The sequence below is a fragment of the Ochotona curzoniae genome, unplaced genomic scaffold (genome assembly GCF_017591425.1).
Source record: "Ochotona curzoniae isolate NIBS_2020 unplaced genomic scaffold, NIBS_Ocur_1.0 contig_3498, whole genome shotgun sequence".
Classification (NCBI taxonomy): Eukaryota; Metazoa; Chordata; class Mammalia; order Lagomorpha; family Ochotonidae; genus Ochotona; species Ochotona curzoniae.
In genome coordinates, this window is record NW_024465885.1 from 43,186,232 (window position 1) to 43,212,884 (window position 26,653).

General features: G+C 50.6%; 1 protein-coding gene across 6 annotated transcripts in view; it reads left to right on the forward strand.

Moving 5' to 3' along the window:
• The window catches only part of EVA1C (eva-1 homolog C), a 65,854-nt gene extending 40,058 nt beyond the window's left edge, over window positions 1-25,796 (forward strand). For 2 of the 6 annotated variants that reach the window (XM_040980892.1, XM_040980896.1), the window contains 5 exons: window positions 5,367-5,519; window positions 16,737-16,880; window positions 19,802-19,885; window positions 20,992-21,081; window positions 25,390-25,796. In XM_040980892.1, coding sequence (XP_040836826.1) covers window positions 5,367-5,519; window positions 16,737-16,880; window positions 19,802-19,885; window positions 20,992-21,081; window positions 25,390-25,766 — 848 coding nt within the window. In that variant the 3' untranslated portion in view covers window positions 25,767-25,796. The remainder of the gene's footprint in view (window positions 1-5,366; window positions 5,520-16,736; window positions 16,881-19,801; window positions 19,886-20,991; window positions 21,082-25,389) is intronic. The other 4 variants (XM_040980893.1, XM_040980897.1, XM_040980891.1 and 1 more) reach the window with 3 other exon arrangements.
• Window positions 25,797-26,653: the final 857 nt, after the last annotated feature.

The window sequence follows — 26,653 nt, forward strand, 5'->3', positions numbered from 1 at the left end:
CTAACTCTTTCTTGTGCTAGTCTTTCCTTTGCCTGTATGTTTGACATTTTGCATAATAAAAAGTAGGGAAACCCCAGCCATTGGTCCTTGTAAAGCTGTCTGGGCCCTGGCTCCGTGGCTGCTGGGCCTCAGCCTCCTGACCACAGTGTGCAGGTGGCATCTTCATTTTCTTTCTGCAGACAGGGCTAAGTACCTGCTTTACCGGGTGTTGGGTCAGGGGTCTCCTGCCGGGTTTCTCTGTCCTGAGCAGGTGCAGCATCCTCTTCTGGCCACCTCGCAATATTGTAACATGAATGGTCATCCCCTGACTGCTCTTCTTATGCTTTCATTTCTGCCCCCTTTGCAAAGAGATTTACCTTGTCTATTCAAATGCTTGAATGAAGACCCTGCCCCAACCTTGTGTCCTCATTCTTCCTGATCACAGCATCTTGCCTTGGGCCTCCTCCGTAGCCCCCTATCCCCACCAGTGTGTAAGGATCTTGAGCACAGGGACACTACCCTTGACCATTGCCATTCCAGAGTGTCAGGTGCACAGGGAGTGTATGTGGTGCAATGCTCACCTCGCCGGGGCCAGTGCTGCATTCAGCCCTGGGAAAACACAGGCAAGCACATCCTAACTACCCAGACTGTACAGTCTAGGAGGCCTTTCGTTTCTGTGGGATCACAGAAGCATGCATAAGCTGTTGGGCGGAGGCTGGGCTTCCACAGAGAGACACCTGTTTGGCTCTTTGCGAGGAGCTCATAGGAGGGATCAGTCTCGGCCAGAGACTCGGCAGAGATTTCTGAAGGAAGCCATGGTGATGCTGAGAAGGTAGGGCTGGGGACACAGAAAGTGCACTTCCCACACAGCCTGTGGCTTATGAGCGCAGGGTATACAGGTACCAACAGTGAAGGGGTGGGTGGAGGAGAGGAGCTGGACGGAGCTCAGGTCAGAAGCTGGAGCAGAAACTGGCTCTGGTGGCAAAGAGGTGGGGGGTGTGTGGCGGAGCATCTTCAGGAAGGAGCTATGATGAGGTTGTAAAGCCCTGGGGACTGCCCATGGAGGATAGATGGGAAAGCAGCACCCGTGGGCAACCAGGCCCTTGGCAGCCTGCAGCAGGCCTGGCAGGTGGTTCCCATTAAGGCCGTCAGACACAGGGGTCAGTGACGTGGTCTCCACGTCCTCTCCTCTCCTGGGGCTCCTTTGCTCCCAGCTCCAGTCCATGCAGGGCATGGATTGGCCCAAGCCTCCCCCTGCTTGCTGCCTCAGTGCCTCAGGGGTGCCCAGAGCCAAGTCTTACTGTGAGTCACTTAGCCTCAGCTCCTCACGGCTCAACCCAGGTTCTGTGAACTTGACTTTGGTGGAGATATTTAGGAAATGGGCAGACACGGTCAGTTGCAGTGTGACCTTGGGCCATGAGGAGGCAGCAGGAACCTTGCTGCGACTCTGACATGAGTTCTGAAAGTGAAAGACTGTGACCTTTCTGCCCAGGGCCACTGTCAGACTAACATGACAGCACTGCCAGTGCAATGCTTGTCGTGAACCTGTCAGGGAGTTGAGGCCAGTCAGCGGGCACTGGTATGTGAGTCCTCGGAGCTGGCTCAAGGAATCCTAGCTCAAGCTGAGAACGACAGATCGAGGTGGAAGCCAGGGGGAGGGAGTGGTGTGGTCTGCCCCCGGTGCAGACAATGTAGGGTATATTGTCTGTCGAGAAGGTAAGAGCACAAAATGACCGCCACCTGGGTGCACTTGATGTCCGCCCGCTCTGACATTCAAATGCACTGTTGATCATCACTCACTCTGCTTGCCCTAGATTCCTGGATGGTCTCATGCTTAGGAGAGACAGACGTAGGTGTCTCCAACTTGACCCTGGCGCCAAAGTGCTGAGCAGTCCAGTGGCATCTCTACTTCACATTTTGAATTTGTGTCTTTTTCCTCAGGCCAGTGAAATACCATTCCATCCTCTTTCACACACAGTTGGCAGCAGCAGTCAGAAGGATGTACATCTGATGCTCGGCTGTGAGCGTTGTGGGTTGGGTAGCACAGCCGGTAGAGCAACTGCATCCAATACATTTTAAGCTTAGGTGTTTTCACTTGGCAATGAGTCTGTGTTGATGTGATCTCCTGGTAAGGCAAGAGAGCATCTGGGAGGACCCATGCACTTGTTAAGAGCTAAGAGGGAGAACATGGCTGATGTCCTTTACGCTCAGGCATGGTTCTGCCTTCCCACGCACCTGTTACACCTCCCCCATTCTGTCCCCTCCAGGGCTATGCCCGCATAGTGCCGGTGACCCCCCCCCGTCCCCTCCAGGGCTATGCCCGCAGAGTGCCAGTGACCCCCCTCTGGGAAAGCTGCCCACTCCTCCTCTAAGCCAACACCAACTGAGAACCCCAACCGGTCTCTGAAACAAGTTCTCATTCTCTGAGAAAAGCAGCAGTTATGTTAGCCGTCCCGTTGTTTTTCTTGAATCCAGAAATGTCACTCTCGGGTGACCGTGAGTTAGCATATTCCCAGGGAACCCAGTGATTCAACAGTGGCCTAGGAGTATGTAATGAGACACGCTCAGGCCCTGTCCGTTCTAGGAGCTGATTTGCCCATAATCTGGGGACAAATCGCTGGAGGTTTTGCAGGCAGGTGCTGGGTTACCCTGGGTGGATTAGAGCTGGCATCCAGGCTTCCAAAAATGAATGGGTTTTAGTCAATCAAAGCGATGTCACTATAAGATGCATTTCACAATGTGTATTTAAAAAGCATAATACTTTAAAATTCCGAGCAAAAGAAAAAAACTTTTCTGCTCAAAAAGTCCCCAGCTCACTGAGATAAAACTCAGTTTCGTCCCGCCTTTTCCCTCCCGGCTTTCCGACCAGCTCAGCAGCTACAAGGCATCCCGGAGCTAGCTTGCCATCCGTGCTGCCGGAAGGTCGCAAGGTGCGTCAGCTCCGCCGGTGGCCAGCTCGTGCCCTCTTTTCTGCACTCAAGCGCAGCCTTCGCTCAGGCCCTTTGAAGTCAGGCAAGGTTTCGCAGCTTTGTTGGGACCCAGCCGCTTGCGCACAGTCTGGGGAGCCTGCACCAGGGCGGATGTGACTCATCTGAGAGTCCTGCCCTGCGAAGACCCGGTCAGACTCTGCTCCTTTTAGAGAAACAAAACACAACTTCGCAGGGCTCCAGGTCTCAGCTGTGTGGCGCGCGGGTGGGGCTGGGGCCTCCAAAGCCTGTACTTGGCTGGCGCTCTCATTTTCCCTCGGTGAGGTGGTCTTTTCTGGATTTAAAGACGCTGGGCTTGACGTGAGCCTGCTGTCCACTCTGAGCTCCTGGGATGGGATTGCACCGCCATGATCACATCCAGCTGTGCTCCAGGATGCGTTCCAAGTCCCCCTCTGGGTTCCAGAAAGCAAGGATCTATAGTATAGCATCAAGTCCTGTATACCTGTTGCCCGTGGTTTCTCCTCTTCCTGTGTATCTAGGATAAAGACTCATTGGTCAGTAAGGCATCATAAATGATCAACAATAGGGCTAATAATAAAACAGGTGGAGCAATTGAATAAAACCATCGGCATCACCACTCTGAGACCCTCATCAATGGAAATAAGGATTATGTGAACACAATTTGACAGTCGCTCTGGTAACCACTAACTGGTGAGTGACTAACAGCAGGTAGCATATGCAGTGTAGATACGCTGGACCCAGGGGAGATTCATGTCCGGGCCAGGACAGAGAGGGGTGATGAGAGATTTCATCATGCTGCTCAGAAAGGCAGGTGAAGTAAAAGGAGTGAGTGATTTCTTTCTGGAATTTTCCATTTAATATTTTTGAGCTGCCATTGACCTTGAGTGGCTAGAGTTGGGGAGAGGGAAAGATTGTGTAACAGACCAGCATCACCGAAGCTGGTGGTCATCATGATGGCCCCAAAAGCTTTCCCTTGTGCAGTTCAAGTTTGCCCTCACTCCTGCTTCTCTCTGTTTTTGGTAGAAAGTCGTGGGAATTGGGCACTTTCAGAAAGATGTGCTTTGTATTTGGAAATCACTTTCTTTTACCTTAAAAATTTTTTTTTAATCTATTTGAGAGTCAGAATTACAAAGAAAGGAGAAATGGAGAGAGAATCTCCCATCCACTCGTTGACTCCCCAAATGGCTATAATGGCTGAGGCAGAGCTAGTCCGAAGCCAAGAGCCAGAGGTTCTGCAAGGTCTCCTATGTGGGTGCAGGGGCCCAAGAATGTAGGTCAACTTTTGCTGCTTTCCCAGATACATTGGTGGGAAGTGAAGCAGCTGGGACGGGAACAGGTGCCCATCTGGGACACTGGTATCACAGGTGTTGGCTTAACCAGTTATGTCACAATGTTGGTCCCTCTCTTTCACCTGTTAAATTTGGAGTTCAAGTGCCATTGATTCTAGGCCCAGGGCTCCAGCCCTGCAGCCCCAGTGTGTGCTACTTACCCTTTCTGCACTTTGTAAGGTGGGAGCCTTCAGGCTGTTGTGGTTGCAACTCAGCGTAATAATAATTCAACATCTCAGATACATATATAGAATTTTTAAAGATTTATTTATTTTTCTTGGAAAGTCAGACCTACAGAGAGAAGATACAGAATTCCATTTGGGTCACACGTTGGGTGGTGGGGCCCAGCAAACATGCTACCTGCCCAGCAAGGTTAGCAGGGAGCTGGATCAGAAGTAGAGCAGCCAGGACTCAAACTGCCACTCGTACAGGATATTGGTATCACAGGTGGTGGCTAGCCCACATCAATGGACCCTAATATTTTTTTGAAGATTTTTTCATTATTATTGAAAAGGCAGTGTTACAGAAGGAGAAGGAGAAACAGAGATCTTCTACACATTGGTTCACTCCCCCAAATGGTTACCATAGCCAGAGCTGGGACAATCTGAGGCCAGTAGCCAAGAGCTTCTTCCAAATTTCCCACATGGGTATAGGAATCCAAGGGCTTGAACCATCTTCCTGTGCTTTACCAGGCCATAAGTAGGGAGCTGGATCAGAAGTAGAGCAGCTAGGACATGAACCAGCACCCTTATGGGACACCAGTGCTGCAAATGGAGAATTGCTCTATCATGCAATGGCACCAGCCGCAAGGAGCAATTCTTGATGGGGCAGGGTTTGCTTTCAAATTATCTTGTTCTCTCTAAACACCCCGATGGGGAAGCAAGTTGTGGAGTTCAGGGTCAGGTTTACCTGTGCTGTCTCTCACTGGGACACATCTTCTTCCTGAAGAGGCTCCGCAAGGCTGGCTGGGGCATCCTGGTAGTCTCCCTCTCCTAGGGCCTAGTCTCCAGGGTGGAGTGTGGGATGAACCTCAGGCGTTTGGCCAATGGGGACGCAGGGCTTGCCTACTCCTTTGGAAGGAAGCTGATGGTGCTGTCTGTGTTTGTTGCAGATGAATTAAAAAACAAAACAGTGTGTGAAGACCAGGAGCTGAAGCTTCATTGTCATGAGTCCAAGTTTCTCAACATCTACTCCGCAACCTACGGCAGGAGGACCCAGGAGAGGGATGTCTGCGCCTCACAGGCTGGGTGGCTCCCCCCGTTTGGTAGGTGTTGTCACCCAGTTATAATAGGGGTACAGGAAGGAAACCATGCTGTTGGCAGATATCTGCCTTAGAGGGAAGGTCAAGGCCAGAGAGGGACTGCCACATCGCAGGCAGGAGCGTCTCCAAGATTACCTTTCCACATCTGTCAGTTGTGCAGTCAGCCGCACCACGCTGTGATTGAGCACCTGATATGTGCAAGGTTAAGGTGCGGGAAAGGCATCAGGGACTCAGGCAGAAGCCAGCTGCTTGGTGGAGATGACTTTCAACTCTGGACAGTGGGAAGTCCATCATGACTTGATGCAATGGTCAGTCTGTATCCATAGACTCATCAACCACAGACACATCACATCTGTACCCAACAGGTGCAGACTTTTGTCTTTGCCACTGTTCTGTGAATGACTCAGGCCAACAACTCTCCTTATAACACTCAGGCAGTATTAGGAGTAACCTAGGCAAGAGCTCAAGTGTACAGGAGAGGATGCTGGGGTCTCTCTCCCTGCTCACTGCCCCTGCGTTAGGAGAAGGCTAACAACTCCTGCACCACTCCAGGTGTCTCCTCTTTCCAGGCTGGCTTCCCTTCCCAGGGTTCCTAGGGCCCTCCTCACTGCCCTTCTTAGTGTCCCACGGGGCTTCCTGGATGGATCTGGTTTCTGAGCCAGAGCAGTAGCCTTCCCAGGTCATAAGCAGAGAGCTGGATGGGAAGTGGAGCAGCCAGGACACGAACCAGTACCTATATGGGATCCTGGCTATTGAGGGGGAGAATTAGCTAGTTGAGCCAACATGCCAGTCCAAATTTCTAGGGCTCCTGCAGCCCCATGCTTGGTCACGTCATGGGGCCTGGGAGGACACCCAGCTCATTGTGACTCTCAGCCTCCCTAGGAAGCTTCAGCTGTGCTCCCAACTTTCAGGGGCCCCCCAAAGGGTAGAACTACACATGTACAGTCACAGACCCGAGAGCAGCTGCAACAGTAATTCCACATTATGATACTGCAGCCCCTTTGCTTGTACAAGATGATGTGAGCTCAGCAACCAAAGTTGCCTAGCGAATTTTTGGGTAGTGTATGTCTTAATCTTGAGTGGTCCCATGCTGAGGTGTTCTCTCTGCTACACTAAATGCAAGGCCATCTTTTGCTTTTGGGCCCACAGGAACCACACGTTATGGGTTTAAGCAGAACATGGTATGTTCCTCTTGTTGGAACCGGTCAGCATGTTCCCTGATTGGAAAAGCACGTTCTTGACACTCGTCTTGCACCTGCTACCCATCCACTCCCTGCAAGCTGCCAGCAGCGCTACCTCTCAGCAGGCCACTTGGCTTCCAGTCCACTCTGGGCATCCCTCACCTGGACCTCTTGGGGTTGTCCAGTGAAGTAGCAGGGGGATTTCATTTGAGTGGGCCGGATCACATCACTCCATGCCGAACACCACACTTCTCACCGCTGATGCTAGACCACATCTGGTCTCCAGCTGTGCTTTGTCCCTTCTGCCCCCCATCTCTAAGCTTTTACACAAATTCATTCTTTAGCCTGAATTGTTCTCATCCACACCTCAGAGAGCTTGCCCCAGCCACCTGCCAGTGTGGTCCTCCTTGCCCGTAGGCTCTTTTGAACCCAGTGTTTGTAGAATTCCTAACCCAGCAGCTGGAGCAGTACCTGGTACAAAATGGGTGTCCATGGGAACCTGGGAGTATATACGTGATTCAGGGCCCCTGCAGGGGCGCAGATGGTTCCCATAGTTTGGGAATATGGATCTGGTGCTGTCACAGCTTTTAGTCTCCCATGACATGCTGGAAATGTTTAGTTTCATTTTTTCTAAGTGAACTGTTCCAACTTCTAAAACACTATGTGAGCCAAACAAAACATGCCTCCAGGCCACATCCGGGCCACACTGGCAGTGTGTGTTACCAGGCATCCCGGCAGCCCAGCCACAGTGCTTGGAAGACAGACAAGATCTATTAACTCTTAACCAGAGAGTTAAGCTGGCATGAGTCTGGTAGGGTAGCTGTGGAGGGTGGCTTGGAAGGGTGCACAGCAGTGGGAACCCTGGAACTTCTCATTGCGGGCGGCATGGGATTCATGTGACACAGCCAACCCTCACACGCTTCCGGCTGTGTGGAAGCATCGCTGAAGATCTTGCTGAATCTTTAAATGTTTAGGGACCCCTACAGTTTGCACAGCAGCTGAGCATGGCTTTGTCATTCAGATGCTACCACTAAAATACCACCACCGTCATCTTCTTCTTCATCATTATCATTGTTGTGATGGCTCTGCACACACACGTGAGAATAACCCCAAAGTTTACCCAGCAAAGGAGAAGATAGTGATTTTTCTGCATTGCATCCAGGTTTGGGTGTAGGTTGAGAATGGTTGTACATAATGGCAATTCAAATGCAAGCACATCGCTATCTGCAGATTTATAGCAGGGGTGTTCCGCAGCTGGTCAGTCGGATCCCACCAGTGTCCATCACTTCTTGACACCTCGTTAAAGGGATAGGTCTCCCAACTTACACACCTGTTCCCTAACGGCTCGATTTTGTTGTGGTTTCCAGTTTCCAATTAGTGTAACTAACACAAGCTTGTGCTTGTAGCCTGTGCTTTCTTTGGGATTGTTTTCCCTGGGATCAATTCCCAGAAGTTTCACATCAAGAGAAGGCACAGGGATGTTTATGGTTTTTCGTATGCATCATCAGAATGCTTTCCAAAAAGCTTTCTGTACCGGGTTATCTGTGTAAACGGTGGTGCAGCAGGAGATAGCCCAAACGACCCTGGCAGTTCTGGTACAGATTTTCAGAATGTTTCCAATTCAGGAGCCTTAATGTGGTTCTTTAATGATGTCTGCGGTGATCTTGCCTTGGTTCTGGTTCCTGTTCTGGTAGCTCTCATTCTCTCTCTAGCCGTTTACTCTTGGGATCTCTATTTGCTTAATTTTACTAAATGTGATGAGCACAGCAGAGTAGAGCCAGTAGCTCTTTGCAAGCTCTTCCTGCTGTCGGGATTCTCCTCCTGCAGCCCAAGACTGTCTCTGTAGTGGCTGCATCCGGGGCTCCCAGGAAAGCCGGAGCCCTAGAGGAAGAGAGTTCAAACAACTGATGACAACTTTGCATGGTTTTTAAAGATGTATTTATTTGAAAGGTCTAGTTGTAGAGAAAGAGGGAGAGATAGAAGGGGAGAAGAGAGAGAGAAAGAGAGAGAGAAGGAGGATTTTTCATTCACGGGTTCATCCCCCAGTTGGTCACTGTGGCCAGGCAGAAGCCAGAATCTTCATTTGGGGTTTTCTTGCAGACAGCAAGGCCCAAACACTCTACCATTCCACTGTTTTTCCAGCAGGGACCTGAATCAGAAGTGGAGCAGCTGAGACTCAAACTGCATCCCTAGTGGTTGCCAGTGTCACAGGCAGGTGGCGACTTAACCCCACTAAGCTGCAATGCTGGCCCCCATGCTATCTTTTAGTTCCACTTTCCATGAGCTTTATGAGGTCCCCTTTGTATAATACGTCTTTATTCCTATACAATCATGCCTATGATAAAATTTAATGTATAGGTTAGGCACAGTAAGAGATTATCAAATCACAACCAACAACAAAATAGGGCCAAATATAACAATAGACTATAGTAAAAGTTTGTGAATGTGGTCTCACTCTCAAAGCCAACTCACTGTACTGTGACCTGGTGAGATGACCCAGTGCCTGCAGGATGATGTGAAGCAGGTAGGCCCTGTGATGCATCGTTGGACTGCTATGTGAGGTAGCTGGAGCACAAGCACCCTGGGGCTGCAACACGAAGGAACATTCCCCTGTCCAGTGGGAGGGAGAGGGACAGCATGTGATGAGAGCACCCTTCTCCGAGAGTGCACAACTCTCAGAGTTACTTATTTCGAGAATTATCCATGTTACATCTTTCCATGACGGATCATGAGTAACTGAAGCAGGGGAAAGCAAAACTGAGTGAGAGGGAATGACTGTATTTTTTTTTTCCATTGAACTTGTAGTTTGGGTTTGATATGCAGGGGGCTGCTCCCTTCTTTGCTTCTCTGTCATACGGGGAGTAAGTCACCCGATGGGTTCAGGGTGTGTGTGTTGAGGGGGACTTATGTGCCTTCGCCTGAGTAATAGATGTGACACCGTTGGACCCCAGAAGCACTCTCAGGGCCACCTGTCCCTACCTGCCTCAGGGCAGGAGAGCACTTCCACCTGCCTCTACATAGCCCCTGGGTGCTGAGTCCATAGGAAGAGGCCCACGTCATTGCATTCTGCATCCCATACCCCACCATGTTCCACCTGCAATATCTCAGGCCAGGCCCAGCCATGAGGAAGCAGGTGCAGCGGAGACCTGCATGGGTCTCACATCACACCCTCATCTTCCTCACACCCACTGCATGGCACAATGGGGCAGAAAGACAGCTGCTCACGGCTCATGTCAGTGGCCAGGAAGACCTTTGCGAGTTCTGCACTGTAGACATCTCGGCTTCAGGGTAGAAAGTTTGCCAACATGGGACCCTCAGGCTTTTCATAGCTCTCCCCTCAAGTGCTTGCCAATGCCCAGTGCCCAGTCCCACGGCCATTCCCTCTGTTTTGGAGGGTTGTTTTCATTGATGTAACCCAGCCACCTGCTTCCAGGTGCTTAGTTGATGTTCATCTTTTGTGGCTGTGTGGCAACAGGCTCCCAAATGGAACAGCTTGAGGCCAAGTCTGTCTTGTCTCATGTTTCTGTGGGATGGGGGATTCAACACTGGATGAACCTGGCAGATTCTGCTCAGGGCAGGGGTGGTCTCACAGGGTCTCCTGCTTGGGGCCACAGGTGTTGGCTGGGGCTGCTGTCAGTGGGGGGCTGGTTCTCCCAGCGGGCCAACTCATGGGCTCATGATTTGGTGCTGGTATTGGCAGGAAGTTCTGTTCTTCCCCCAGCTGGCTCTTCCCCAGGTGCTCAAGGCCTGATAACTGGTTCTTTCCAGAGACTGATGGGGAATATTGGGTGAAAACTGTGTACTCAGAGACCTTCACCATGCCCCCCGTGGGTAACATAGATTAGCTCTGCTCACTATGGAGGCTATATAAACGCATGAAGCCCAGAAAGTGAGGCTCTTTGGGGCCACCTTGAAGGCTATTACAAGTCACTCATATCCCCAAGCTTCTATGGTGAAGTTCTTACCTCCATCCAGTAGCTCAGAATGTGGCTTTGATGGAAGACAGGGTTTGTAAAAACTGTAGAAAAGTAATTCAGTGTAACTGAGTTCATAGGAGTAGGTTCTAGTCCAATATGATGGATGTTCTTGTAAGAAGAGAAGATGAGGGACCGGCACCATGGCATAGTAGGACAGACCTCTGCCTGTAGTGCTGGCATCCTATATGAGCACTGGTTCAAGTCCTAGATGCTCCACTTCCTCTCTAGTTCCCTGCTAGTGGCCTGGGAAAGCAGTGGAGTATAGCCCAAAGCTTTGGGAACTGCACTCATGTGGAAGACCCAGAGAAAACTCCTAACTTTGGGTTAGATAAATGGGAGAGAGGGGTAGAATGAGAAAGGGAAAGAGGATGAGAATGAGAGAGGAAGAGGAAGAGGAAGAGAGACCCTGCAAAGATGTAAGAAGGTGGCCATGTACAAACTAAGCAGAGAGAAGTGAGAGACCTCAGAAGAACCAGCCCTGCCAACACTTTGAACTTGGACTTGCAGCTTCCAGAAGTGTCTAAGAAAATGCGTTGCTGCTGTTGAAGCCACCTGGGGTGGGGTACATGTTACAGCAGCCCCAGCAGCCCAATGCAAGGACAGATGGCCACAGTCTCAGGCTACTAGGGAAGAAACAGACAGGTGAATGAGCAAGAAGGTCAGAAAGGGCCATTTTCCCCTCCCGCTGCTTCCTAGATTTACCCAAGGCTAATATCGAGGGCTGCTGAGCCAAAGAAAGGCGTTTCTCAGGTACAGGCTGCAAGCAGTCGGAGCCATCAGAACACAACCCATAGCCAGACACAGAGAATGCAAAGGGCTCATGTGCCCATGATGGGCCTCATCTGGGTTCCCGATGGACATGAGCTGAAAGGCTTTCTTGGGACCTGGAGCTGAGCACACCAGCTTTAGAAGGTTCCTCTGGCTGGGCGTCCACCAGTTCCTGTTGCAGTTACAATTTCTGGGTGGGTTCCAGGGAGTTTGCTGTTTCCTTCATAAGCGAATGAGAAAATCACATGAGGTGCCTCAAAGGCTGGCCCATGGCTGGCCCAGGGCCAAGTACAGGCAGGCCTGGGTACTTTAGCCAAAAAGATCAAGGTGCCTTAGGGGTCTGCACTGCCGAGACTGGGGCCACTTAAGAGCAGCAGCCCAATTATCTACATAAACACAGGCCATAAGGGGTGATTAGCTGTGATTTCAGTGGCTGACAATGGCCAAGAGCTTAGACTTGGACGGGTTGAATTCCTTGCTATGACATGTATTGGGGGTGGAGGGGAATTTGGTATAAAGGGAAGGAGGATGCAGGCAGAATGAACCTGGGAAGGAAATAACTGCTTTAAAAAAAAACAAAAAGCAAGATAGTGCAGTTGGCGGAGAGCTCAAGGTCAACAAAGTTGTGGTCAGACCTGCGTCAGACCCCAATGACCCCGTCCTTTACTTGTCTGGGCTGTTTCACTCTCACTAAGGTGACTTTCCTGCCCCAGGGTGGCTGAGATGGGCAAGCACTCTGCATCATCACTGGCTACCATGCTTCCTCAGCCCCGGAGCATTGTGGTCTTACAAGTGGCAATGGTTTTCTGTTTCCATCTTTCCTGAGCCTTAAAGAATGCAATCAGACTCTAAGAAAACAGGTTTTGGGGCTGGCAATTCTGCGTAGCAAGCTTAGCCTCCACCTGCAATACCAGTGTTCCATATGGGCACCAGTTCAAGTCCTGACTGCTCCACTTCCCACGCAGCTCCCAGCTAATGTGCCTGGGAGAATAGAGGAGGATGGCCCAAGTGTTTGGGCCCCTGTACCTACACAGGAGACTCAGAGGAAGCTACTGACTTGTGGTTTTGGACTGGTCCCATTCCAATCCTGTTCTGCACTTACTCTTAGCCAAATGGCCAAGAAGTGATACTGGCCATTGCAGCCATTTAAGGAGTAACTCTGCCTTTCAAATAAAAAAAGAAAATATAACTTCTAGGCCACTCTGCTGCAGTTCCAGCATTGGCAGAACTCTCCTGAACAGTTTGGCAAGTTTGTATCAAGCCTTCTCAGCATTTTGAAAGCCCCCTGAGAAAGCACTCTGCTTTTGGGGATTTCCATGGAACCCATCACAGTCACGTGTGCCTCTGTAGCCCGGGGCTGTCCCACACAGCATTGCTTATCTGCAGCGTTCAAAAATGGAAAACCATCAAGTGTCCATCAACAGGGAGAACCAGCAAGGAGAGTCAGTCCGCAGCTGTACACTCTTCAGAATAATGCTTATGTGTAAACCACTTGCAAATCAGTGAATTACTGGGATGGAGAGAGGTAGATGATGATGTTATCTGTGTACCATTTTACAGAGGGAGAAGGATGCTTAAACACAGGAAAGTGACTAGATGTTTTATCAAGGTGAACAAGCTTTTAAAAATTATTTTAATTTGACATGTAGGAAACAATATGAAAAAATAATAGTCTTTCCCACTTTCCTGTAGCCCTTGAACCTTTTTACCCTAATTAACTATGTAAAGATTGTCAAAATATAATTTTTTAAAAAGATTAAAAAATTATTTTAATTTTGAGGTTTTTGTAGTGGGATTTACTAGAGGTCCCCCCCCCCCACACACACAATTTTGGTCTGAATTGTAAAATATGAATACATATTCATCTTCTTGGGAAAGGAACCCTTGATTTCTGAGGATGTCTGTGGGCTGGCCCATTCACATCTCCTTGTGTCAGCCACAGAGGTGGCCTGGGCTGTGGAGGTGCCACAACCCCCTCTCACCATCACTCTGAGCAGGTGTAACCATGTGTGTTTTCAGCCCCAGTCAGTCTCTCGCACGGGCACCTGGCTTCCCTAAGACCCAGAGCGCATCCTCCGGGCTCGTCACCCCCTTCACCCTGCCCCCCAGCTCACACACGCTCTGTGCCCCAGCAGCTGACCCCACTGCAGGAAGCTTGAGTCCCTGCCACTTCCAGACCCGCTGCATTCTCCCTCGCCCACAGGGAGGGGTGAGCTCCTGCCAAACCACAGAAATTCCCTTCCTTGGTGATTTTTGTTTGTTTGTTTAACTCCACAAACATGATTGGGCACACTCCCTCCTTTCCAGATCTTTCTAGAGCCCCGCCCGTGCTCTCCCATGGCCCATGCTGAACGCAGCAGTCCCACCTGTCGCACACCTACCCCTGCCTTCAGCCCTCTACTCCTGGGTGCCTAGTGGCAGCACAAGGAATGCCCTTGATTTTCACTTTCCATCTTTCCTCTTCAAGTCCAATGGCTCTTCTTGCCCTTAAGAATTTCCTCCATCTGGCTCCTCAGCCTGCCAGGACCCACCAGACAGGAGGGCGTGTGGAAGGGGGTAGGAGGAGGAGAGCAGGCAAAGGACATGCAAGTACTGGGGGGACGTGAGGGCTGGAGGTTCCTGGATAGACAGCCACGGCTATAGTTTGGTGGTGGGCTTGGTTCAGCAGCCACAACATGAGGGAAAGATTGTGGCTCCCCAGTAGGAGGCACCAGGGAGTCAAGGTTGATGAGGGACCCCCCTGTGGGAGTGTTCAGACCTCCAGAAATGCCCAGCATGGGAAGAGATGGGACAGGCTACCCTCCGTGGCATAGCATAGACTGTGACAGGTGCCTGCAGTCCTCAGGAAGCGACCCATTCCAGGATGTGGGGGAGCCTGCAGCAGGAATGGAGGTGGGAGCAGCAGCAGAAGCTGGGGTAGTGGTCGGGGGGGGCACCTTTCTGGAAGCCTGACTTTGAAGGGAAGACTGGAAGATTCTGGAACATGGGAAGTACAAAGCTTTGGCTGTTGTCCTCTGTAGGGAGTGGAGAGACCTACACAGGACTTCCTCTGACTGGGACCCACGCCCAGTGCACTGGGAGGGAGCTAGCCCAGGGCGCCCCCGAATCTCACTGCTCTCTAAGATGCCCCCTGCCCTGCCCCATCTCCAGGGCACACAGCGCTTGATGTTGTATGAGTGGCTGCCTCACACTGACTAGCCCTGCCGCCCTGCCCACAGTCAGCAACAGCCCTGCCCTGGCCCAGGCCTGCAGCTAAAGGGCGAAGCCTCCCACACAGTCCCCCCAGCCCCTCCAGGGGCCCACTCTGCTGCCATCTACACACTTGGGGACCTCACTCCAAATGTTGTGAGGTTCTAGAACATGCTGGGTCTGCTCCCTCACCCACAAAGCTGAGGGGTGTGTGTGATGTGTGAGCGCATGTGTTAGAAGCTACCTATCGTGTCCCTGGGAACATTGAAGCTAACAGCATACTAGTGCTAATAGTGTATAACACCCATAGCTCTTATCCCATCACCAAGCCACCAAGTTACTCACCATCTGCCTCCTTCTCCACTCCCAGCTCTATCCTTCAAGCTCTCCTAGAATTTGTAAATCACTTGAAAAATTGCATTTAGATAAAATATTTATTTGAAAGTCAGACTTACAGAGAGACAGAGATCATTCACCTGCTGGTTCACTCACCAACTGGCTGCATCAGCCAGTGCCAAGCCAGGCCAAAGGCAGAAGCTTCTTCCAGTTCGTGCACGTGGGTGGCAGGGGCACAAACACTTGGGCATCTTCCACTGCTTTCCTAGGACATTAACAGGAAGCTGGATTGGACATGGAGCAGTCGGGACCTGAACCAGTGCTCATATGGAATGCCAGCATTGAAGCAGAGGTTTAGTCTGATATGCCGCAGCACTTCCGTACACTCGCTGTCTTTGTCTCTTGTTCTCAGGACATCCTGTCCCTGTCCTTTCTTTAAGCTCCTGTTTTGCTTGCAGAATGAAGTGCAAATGCATTAGCTCAGCATTGGAAGGCAGCCCCAGCCTTGGTCTTCCCTCTCCCTCGCTGCAGCTGGCCTGGCTGCCCCCTAGCTCACGCAGCTCTCACTCCAGCCCTTCGCGTGCTCCTGGCCCACTTGCCTCAGTGTTCAGCCATTCCTCTCCCTCCTGCGTGCTGTGACCCAACTCATGCCTTTTCTTTCACAACCAAGTCTGTGTTCAGACCCCAGCACCTTTCGTCTGGACCACTCCCTGCTATCACTCGTTCCTTATTTTCCACACACCAGTTCTGCCTCTGCAGCTACCCCGCACACATGTAGTACAAGGTGGCCTCTTTCTTCCTGTTTTCTGTTGCTAGGACCAAAGAGCTGACAACTAGGTTGTTTATGAAGGACAGAAATGTATGGTTCACAGTTTGGGGCCTGGGAGCCCAAGTGCGTGGCCCTGGAAGCTGACCAGAGCTGGCAAGGGGTGTGGGTGCTCTTTGTAGCATTATAACTTGGTGGCAGCATCACCTGACAAGACAGAGCAGGTGCATCAGATGGCTCTTTCCACCTTAACTTATGAAGCCACTAACACCACCACAGGATCCCCCACCCCTCAAGACCCCATTTAATCCTATTATCTACCAAGGCTTCCACCTCACAATACCACTGACTTGTGAACTTGGAAACTCAGTTTCCACCACATGAACTTCTGGGAGATCATTCATAGAACGATCATTCTATCATACCATAGAAGTAGATGCTTTAAATACTGCTTACTAATTCTGACAGCATTGCGTCAGGCTGTGGAAAAACACACCCTCATGCTCGTTAACTCCTTCCAGTCATTCATTCATTGCCTATTGCTGGGGCTTCCACCGTGGCCAGGCCGTGGGAATTAGTTGATGAGAGAGACAGAAATAGTCCCTCGTGGAAGCTTGTACTCACGTGTGGCAGATTCCCAAATAAAATACTCGTGAGAGTGGTAAGGGTCCTTTGAGGCTCTTCACCTTTTGCGCGTTCTGGATGTAGGATCAGTGAGAAAAGTTGCAGGGCTCAGGGAAATGTGCAAACGCAGGATCCCTTGCTGAACAATCTTCCAAGTTCAAGGTGACTTCCACAGAGCATTCCACCAAGCACAGCAGTAAAGCCAGCTCCAGCTCCTCCCATGCTCATGGCGGACAGAGAGCAGAGGAGTGACTGGCAATCCCGCCATGCATTTAGGTGCCGAGAGTCCTGGAAGCCTCATGGTGTGCAGGGCGGACGCAGCGTGTGCACAGGTGCGGATGGTAACGCCGGCCTCTTGTTGGTGTCTCCTGCCTTCCAGACTGCTTGTCTTACTCAGCTTTACACGTATTATCCAGAAGGTGCTACGGGAAGCAGAGATGCAAAATCCTGGTCAACAACCACCATTTCGGAAGCCCCTGTCTGCCAGGAGTGAAAAAATACCTCACTGTTACCTACGCTTGTGGTAAGAGCCAGCCCCCATGTCCACCCTCCTCCCACCCACAACCCTTACCCCTGAGCGGCTGGCGGTGGTCCTTTCCACAAAAGGAATTCATGTGGAAAAAGCCCCCAGCAGCTCCTGGCATTCTGATGAGTCATCAGGAGACCCCCAAGAACGCCACCCCTATCCTTTATTCGCATCAGATAAGTGATAGTATTGTTTAGGATATCCAGTGAGTGGTACCAGCACTCTTAGTCATCACATTGACAGCAGGTGGAGCCAGGGAGAAAACATCCTAATGAGGGGGGGAAAAGAATGATGTCACTGGAAATAGGAGTTGTCATTTTGGAGAGTGTGGGAAGTGCCAGCAGTTGATTACACAGGTGCAATGAGTGTTGTGTGGCTCCCATTAAACCACCCAGAAGTGCCAGCCACTACTCAGGCCACTCCCCCACAGCCTTGAGTCACTGTGCCTCAAATGCTCAACCTGGGGGCTGGCACAGTGACTCAGCAAGCTAGACACCCACCTACAGCATCAGCATCCCATATCAGCACTGGTTCAAGTCCTGGTGGCTCCACTTTAGATCTAGCTCCCTGCCTATAGCCTGGAAAAGCAGAGGAGATGGGCCAAGTCCTTGGGACCCTGCACCCCCATGGGAGACCTGGAAGAAGCTCCTGGCTCGGGATCAGCTCAGCTCTGGCCATTTGGGAAGTGAACCAGTGGATTGAAGGTTTTTCTCTCTGTCTCTGTAAATCTGCCTGTCAAAGAAAAACTTTTAAAATAAAAGTCTCGCCCTCAAACAATGAAAACCCCCAAACCCAACAGTATGTCTTTCTCCCCCAGCCCAGTGTCTCTAGATCAGAAAGCAAAACACCTGCTTTGCTTGGATTGCACTTCCTCAAGCTGCAAAACGTGAGAGGATAGTCATGGTTGTGTGGCGTGAACTTCCAGTCTGCCATCCTGCCTTTAAAACCTATTTATTAAGTTTAAAGGCAGAGTGACATTGAAAGAAGGAGAAGGAAGGAGGGAGGGAGAGAGAGAGAGAGACCAGTCTTGTATACTCATTTTTCATTTTGACACCTGCATATCTTCATGATGCCTCCACAAAGGTGACCCTTCCTGATGTTGAGCATTAAGCTCCAGGGAAATGCTGCAGCTCCTGGGACCATTCCCAGGAGAACTTCACTGAGCACGTCCTGGAAAAGGAAGTGAGGTTTTTCTTGTAGTTGGAAAAGTCCTTCCGGTTCTCTTCTAAAGCAGTGGTATGGTCGGCCTGGCACAATTTACCTTGGCTTTGCTTCTATTCCCTGTTGCCTCTTCTCCCAGATGTCGGGAACAAACACATGAGCAGTTTTCTGCCGTGGGGATGTCTGACTCCCCTTCTCTCCTATCCAACATCCCATCTCTCTCTGGACTACCTGTTGCAGCTACTGCTGCCTCCTATGGCATGATGCCGATCCCTGAGGCCATCCTGCATCTGTCTACCCATGGTGCTTTGCTTCTTTCTTACATTCACTCTAGCATGGATATAAACATGTCATTCCAGATGAGTCTGGAAGTGAAGACACAGAGAGCTGGAGTAAAGGTTGGGGGGAGATGGGGAGAGTGGTCAGGAACTGGCCATGGTCATTGGCTTTGCTACCTCATAGAGGAGTTCATGCTGCCAGTTACATGTTAGTTATGTGCCTTAAAATACACACATACTAAGAGTGTGTTTCAGTGGTTCACAGGAGAATTAGGGCTCTGTCACTGCAGCCTAGTGACTAAAGTCCTTGCCTTGTATGCGCCAAGATCCCATATGGGCTCTGGCTTGTGTCCCAGCTGCTTCACTGCCCATCCAGCTCCCTGCTTGTGGCCTAGGAGGCAGTCAAGGATGGCCCAAAGCCTTGGGACCCCACATGAGAGACCTGGAAGAAGCTCCTGGCTCCTGGCTTCAGATGAGCTCAGCTCTGGCCATTGCAGCCATTTGGAGAGTGAATGGGTGGATGGAAGATCTTTCTCTCTGTCTCTCCTTCTCTGTGTAAATTTGCCTTTACAATAAAAATAAATAAATCATATATATATATATATTTACACATATTAAAGAACAATAACAGTAGACTTTGAATTCTACAAATATCACTACACTCTGCCTTTGAAACCCTTCCACAGCCCCAAGAGGCTCCTTGCCTCCAGTTACAAACACTTCCGTTTTCTACTCTGATGCTATGAACAAATCATCTCCTTTTTGTCTCTAAATTCATCTTTTCTGGATGTTTCTTTATCACTAGAATGATTCAGGCAACAGAGGACTGTGTGTGTTTGTGTGTGTGTGTAGTATATACTGGTCTGAGGTCCACCATGGCCACATGTATCAGCCCTGAGTCTTTTTTGTTACTCAGTGGTGTTCCGTTGGATGCATGGACGGCCTCTAGCGTGTCTCTTCTACATATGCTGGCAAAATGAGCTTAGATGATCTCCTGGTTACCATGGGGCACTGGGCATATGGGTGCATATATAACAGGAAGAGTAACAATATAACAATTTTGAAAAGGTCTTTTTTTTTTTTTAAATTATTTGACTATTGAGTTAGAGCAAGGAAGAGGGACGAAGAACTCTTTGCTGGTTCACTCCTCCAGATGGCCTCAATGGCCACAGCTGGGCCAAAGTCAGGGGTCAGGAGCTGCTTCTGGATGATTTCTGTTGTGTATTTAGGGCCCAAGCACTTAGGCTGTCCTCTTCTGCTTTCTCACGCACCTTACTAGGGAGCTGGAAGCTGAGTGGCTGGGACTCGAACTGGCACCCTTATAGGATGCCACTATTGTAAGAGGCGGCTTTACTCATTGTACCATAGCCCCTGAAAGAGATTTTTTTAAGCCCTATTTACGTGGTACTCAACTAATATGCTAAGCATACAGGTTTTAAAGATAGCAAGTGTTTAAAAATCTTTCTTTTTGGTTTTTAGTTCCGAAGAACATCCTCACAGCGATTGATCCCGCAATTGCTAACCTCAAACCCTCTCCAAAGCAGAGAGATGGTGAGTGTGGGGGTGTGTATGCCCCTCCCTCAGCATTCGTCTTTAAGGACAGGTCACCAGCCACCAGGACCCCAGCCCGGCGCTGGGCAGAAGGCACACGAATGACAGCAGGGGCCTCGGAGCCGCTTGTTCTGCTCATGGCTGTGCTGTACCTAAAAGTTACCATTGATGGCCAACCTTTGGTTTTATTTTGAGTTTTTAAATTCAAAGCCATCTAAACCTTCCCTCCATTTTCCTTTCACTTTCTGGAGGAAAATCATTTTCAACAAGAGGTGTGCTCAGCAGTAAATTGGGGGTTCCTGGATGATAGAATAAACTTGCTGCCAAGCTGATGCCGTCAGGAACTGGGCTGGACCTACCGCCTCCCTGCCCCAGCCATCTCCACTCCTTGTTGTCACTTCCTTAAAACATTCTGGTTTCTTGTCAGTGCCGGGATGAAACTCAGACACATGAGATTCCAGAAGACACTACAGAAACCCAGCAGAGCATCTGAGGTGTTAAGATTTGGGTGGCAAGAAATTTGTCTTCTGTTACTATTATGATATTTATTAGGTGTAACTTCTTTAAGTGTTAAGAGAGAAGGACAGTCACCTGTCAGTGCTGGGGGATTGGGAAGTGGTGTCAGGATCCCTTTCCCTCTGTACCAAAACCCTCATATGCTCCAGTTGCTTGCATCAAATGGTGTCACATTTGCATACAATCTCTGCACATGTGTCCTGTGGTTTGCTCCTCTCTGATGATCAACATACCTTGCACTATGTTAACACTATGCCTAATGGCTCAGGGAATGATGTCAAGAAAGAAAATCTACCCATCTTTGGTTCCAGACCCAGAATGTTCCAATCCCTGGCTGGCCCCAAGGATGGGAAACCCAGCGGCAGAGAAAGCTGATGCTTGCTTGTGTGTTTACTGGCTTGATTCCCTAGTCTCTTTCATCATTTCACATTTACTGGGCCTGCCTTCTGTGTGCTCTCACTGGCTTCATCTTTTGTGATCCTGTTTGACTTCTGTGACTTTCAATGATCAAAACAGGGCTGGGTCGGGAGCCGCAGGGATGCTTAGGACAGGTGAGCCCTGAGGTGCTGGGACTGACTGGTCTTGCATTTTTTATGAAACAGGTGTCAGCTTCAACCCGAGTGAGTCGAAGATTCTAAGGAAGGATGGGGTGATTGTCAGCAACTCTCTGGCAGCGTTTGCTTACATCCGGGGTACGTCAAGCTACTGGGCTCCTGAAAGTCTGCTGAATGAACATACCACTGCATTGTGACATTCAGATAATGATGGGGGCATAACTTGTTTTTAACAAAATCATTGCCTGTATTTGAAAAGCAGAGTTACAGACAGAGAGAGGGAGAGAGATCTTCCATCTACTTTGCATGCCCCTAAATTACCACAAAGGTTCTCTGGGCATTCATCCTCTTTGAAACATGGGAACTAGAGGAGTGCATTACCCAGCCTAGAATTTGAAAAGGCTGTAGGATGCTTGGATTCCACCTGCTCTGAGGACAAGTGAGTCAGGAAATTGCAGAGTCAGCAAAACATGGTGCCTCTTTTCTGAGGGACTGGTGTTATTTCCCATGGTTGCCGAGCTTTCTTGGTTCATCTTTCCTGCAAAGAACAGAGAGACGAGACACAGGCTGCCGGTCCTCTTGGGTGAGAGGACGTGTGAGCAAGCTTTCCTCCCTGCCTGTTCTGTGGATCTTGAGAAGAACTACATTGCAGAAATACCAACAGTGACCCTTAACCACACCTGCCTGACTCTAGGGAGGCAAAACCCCCTGAGACCTTTGGTAACATACGTGTCATTTCTTGTACCCCAGAATTGCTAGGTAAAACCTGTTAGAGCTGGGGTCTATTTGGGGTTCAGGAGGTGGCCTCACAAAGCTCATGGGAAAATGGGGCTGAAAGATGAGTTCATTTTGATGACAAAAAATGCTTGAAATCCGTGCATTTTTAAAAAGTAATATGCATTCCCGTGAATGACTTAAAGATCCCTTACGTCTTAGAACAGGAGGCAGAATCTTGTGAGCCTCTGCAGCCTCTCCCCCCGTCAGCATCCCTCCTGAGTGTTTGTCATCTGTTGGGGTTTGTGCTGCCAGTCTGCTCTTTTCTAACCATCCACACAGGTCTCTGTTTTGCTCTGCCTGGTCATTGCCAAAGTTGCGAAAGCTGAGGACTTTGGCTGTGAGGTGTACTCTCGGACTTTGCAAATTCCCAAAAGACCTCTGGGGGAAAAAGGCATGGCGTGCATTCTTCCAGCAGAGAATAAGGATGTAAGAGGCATGACGTCAGGTTTACTGGCTGAGCTGCAGGAAGGTGCCCCTTGGGTTCCTGTAGCAGGGGGCTTCCTCCGACCACCAAGCTCGTGGTAGCAAGATTCCATAGACTGGGAGGCTGCGGACAACAGCATTTATTCTCTCATAGCCCCATAGTCCATCCTCAAGTTCAAGGTACTAGCTGATGTGAATCCTGCTGAGGACTCTTCTTCCCAGCTTGTGGATAGCTAGCTGCCTTCTCACCATGACCTTAATGGAGAGAGAGAGAGAGATTCTTGTCAAGTTACTAGTCCTATGGAGATGTAACCCATTACCCTCTTTACTGTCATTAGCACCTGAGAGTCCTGGCTCCAAGTTCAGCCAGGTGTTGAATTCAACTCGCGTTGACATGTGAGTCCGGGCAAGGGGGAGGCCAGCCAGTCCATAACAGTACTCAGCAAGAAGGAGCCCCAAGCGCAGAGTACCCTGGCTGAGCTGAGAGTCTGTGGACACCATGGAGAGTGGCAGGGCAGAGCCCCCCATACAGAGTCATGCTCTGGGCTCTGTGAACGAGAATTTGTGCCCCTGGGGATTCCCTGGGACCAGAGGCATCCTGTACTTAAGTTATCTAGTCCAACTCTGCAGTTACAGAGAGAGAAAGACAGAGACACACATAGAGAAAAGGAGAGAGCTTCCATTCACTGGTTTACTCCCCACATGGCTGCAATGGCTGGAGCTGGGTAGGCCAGGAGCCAGGAGCTTCTTCCAGTTCTCCCATGTAACTGCAGGGCCCCAAGTCCTTGAGCCATGCTTTCCCAGGCACATTAGCAGGAAGCTGAATCAGAAGTGGAGCAGCTAGGATTTGAACCAGCACCTTCATGAGGTTCCACAGGCAGCAGCTTTGCTCTCTGCACACAGTGACAGCCTCTGTTCTTTGGTTTTATTGAGAGAGGAGCCACGTTGCTCTCCCAGCAAGCCATAGCTGAGCCCTGGAATAAGGTCCAAGAGAACAGCTTCTGATAGATTTTTGGGTAATTCATCAGTGAGATCACCAAGTGCACGGAGGCCTGGTGGAGCACCTGCTGCTGGCCAGGCTGCAAATTTCCTAGGAAGGACCATGTTGCTGTTGGGATGACTGCCCTGGACATGCGCAGCACACAGCAGTGGGTCAGCAGTCTGCAGGTCATCACCCTGCAGTGGCCTGCGTGGGCATCAGGCCTGACCAGGTCCAGCTAAGCAGACCATGAGCCAACTGCAGGTGTCAATGTCAGGTGCCATCCTTGTTGTTCCAGAGAGCTGTCTGGCCAAATCCTCAGAGGCACCTTTGGGTCCATGGTGGGGTGTGATCGACAAGCTGAGCCTGGGTCCCTGGGAACCACCTTAACAAGAGACACTGGGAGTCAAGTTTGTGAGAAGGGCAGGGATTGGCCCCACCAGCTAACTAGTTGCTAAACTGAGTGAATCCATGGGGGCATTTTTGGCCGTCAGTGGCCTCTATATATTATATCGTCAAGTATACATGGGAGACAAACAGGCCAGAGCTCATAGCTGGTGGACTGTCCTGTGACATTGAAATATAGGTTGACAGAGGGATCTAAGCATGTCTCTGTTGAGTTGACTCAGTCCTGTGGTCACTTTAGGATCCATGAGGTTGTTTTCCCAGTGGTAGGAACCCCTGGGTATGCTTCAATATCCTCTTACATCAATGAAATTGACCTGCTCCTTGAATTCATTTTAGAATGGAGATCTCCCATTTGCTGGTTCAATTCCCAAATGGTTACATCAGCCAGGGCTGGGCCAGGCCAAAGCCAGGAGTATGGAACCCCATTAGGGTCTCCAATGTGGGTGGCAGACACCCAGGCACTTTCTAGGTATATTAGTAAGGAGTTGGCTGAGAAGTGGAGCAGCCAGGACTAGAACTGGCACTCATGTGACTGCCAGCATGACACACAGCGACTTAACCTCCCGTGCCATAACACTGGCCCCAGATTTATTGAGTTTTGCTTCCCTCCCACCTGTGGTAGCCTTGGCAGGGCTGGAACAAATGATGTGAGCCCCATCCCTGAGAGCGCCCCACCTCAGAACATAGCCTCCCACTAAGAGTTTTCTTGGGCACTAGGTGTGTGCACTTACTCATGAACACTCTTGGACTACTTTTGTAACTGAGTATTTCTGTCTCTGCCCCTACACCCTTGGGACTGTGGCAAGTATGTGTCTTTAGGTGTCTAGCAGGCTCTACTGGGGACTTTGGGTGTGTGTAGGGTACTGGGGGGTGGGCGTCACAAGTAAAGAGTCAGACAGGCCAGACAGGCAGCATCTTCTGGGTTGGGGGAGTACCACCGTTGCTGTGGAAGGTGCTCCAGGCCGGGGACAAGCCCATTGGAAATGGAAACACACCTGTGCCTTGCAAGGTCACTGTCACGCGTGCTTTCTTCAGGGGGGACCCCCAGACCCTCTGCTGCCTGGATCCTCCCAAGGACAACAGGATCCCATCAGGTGGAACCCTTATTGTGGCCTCTGGGGGAGTCTTATCTGGATAAGAATAAGTTTGAGTTAAGAGTTTGGGTCAGTCCCAGTCCCAGAATCCAGGCTGGAGAGTGACCATAACGACCATTAGCCAGGCGCAGCTGTGAAGGAGAAAGCGAAGAATCATTCACTTTAATCTATGAGGAACCAGGCTCAATTGAGGACAGAACCAGGCATGGTCCTGCCACTGTGCCTGTGCTGGGAGAGGAGGGAGGGGCCACACGTGAGCCTTGGTCCCCCAGAGGCTTGTTCACTGCCTGCAGCTAGCCCTGCCCTGTCCGTGGGCGGCAGGAAAAGGATGTCAGTGGCTGTGGTTCCGTTTCCTCTTCTGCAGCGGAGGGGCGGGGGTGAAAGTTTCCTTTCCTAGAAGGCGGAGCTGCATGTGACTCCCCTAAAGGCTAGGGAGCTGGGCACGGCAGAGTGGGAGGGGAGAGTGAACAAGGCAGGTGTGTGAGGATTAGGGAATGCAGTGCGGAGAGCAAGGGAACAGCAGATCCAGGATTAAACTCTGGATTTACCCTCTGCTGTATGATTCCTACAAACACATAGATGCTGGCTATGCTGAATGACCATGACTATGACCAGTGGGCACTGAATGCTCTCAAGGCTGCCACCCAGGACTGGCACCCTTGCTCGGTTCATTTCCCACCTGGGTAGACAGACGTTGGTTCTGTGGGTCTTGGAGGAGTAAGGGTTGTCATCGGGCTGACCTCCGACCTTGTCTTCCTCCCGTAGCCCACCCCGAGAGAGCTGCCCTGCTGTTTGTGTCCAGCGTCTGCATTGGCCTGGTGCTCACTTTGTGCGCCTTGGTCATCAGGGTGTCCTGTGCCAAGGACTTCCGGGAGCTGCAGCTGGGGAAGGAGCCCCTGGTAGCAGGCAGTGACCAGGTCGGGGATGACAGCGAGCAGGGCCAGGAGGAGGAGCACTCTTCCGACACGGATTTTCCAGGGGAGCTGTCAGCCTTCCGGAGGACTTCCTACCCTGTCTACAGCTCCCTGGAGGCGGCGGAGCTGGCTGAGAGGATCGAGCGGCGGGAGCAGATCATCCAGGAGATATGGATGAACAGCGGTCTGGACACCTCACTGCCCAGACACGTGGGCCAGTTCTACTGAGAGCCAGCCGCGTCAGTGCAAGGCCGTCACACTCCCTCGGGAAGGGAGGATCTGCCCTGGTCCTGTGTTTGTGCCCTGTGCCTTCTGTGAAGGAGAAGCTAGCCTGGCGTCTGGGACCTGTCAAATTGTTTACAGCATATGCCCAAATAAACCGGGACAAAGGGAGACACCTTTGCCTCCTGTCTTTATTTGAAGCCATGTCTGCCCGTGGTGCATCAGCCTACACGCCAGTAGCATCTGCCTGTGCCGGAGCCGTCACGCTGCCAGGTACTGGTCTGTGTCCTTGTCTTAGGCTGAGCCGTGTTTGCCTCACAGCAATGTCCTGACCTGCAACTTCCATCCGCATGTTGCAGAGAAGTTGGCAGAAGGTGCCAGTGTGCCCACTGAGGAATCAGACCCATATGACGGCCAACGTGATGTAAGATGAAAATCAGAAGTGAGTTTAATCTCTTACATGATTTGTTTATTATATATTTAGAGCAAGAGGCAAGAATACCCTTTAAAATTTTTGCTTATTTATTTATTTATTGTTAGGCAGATTTTACAGAGAGAAGAGATAGAAAGAAAGATCTTCTATCAACTGATTCACTTCCCCAAGTGGCCACAGTGGCCAGAGCTGAGCCGTTCTGAAGCCAGGAGCCTCTTGCGAGTCTCCCATGTGGCTGCAGGGTCCCAAGGCTTTGGGCCATCCTCAATTGCTGTCCTATGCTTCAAGCAAGGAGCCAGATGGGAAGTAGAGCAGTTGGGACATGAACCAGTGCTCATAAGTGATGTGAGCACGGTTTGAAGGTAGAGAATTAGCTTGTTGAACCATAGTGCCTTGCAGGTCACATGGTCTCCACTACAGTCACTTAGTTCCACAATGGCAACTCCATGGCAACCATCAG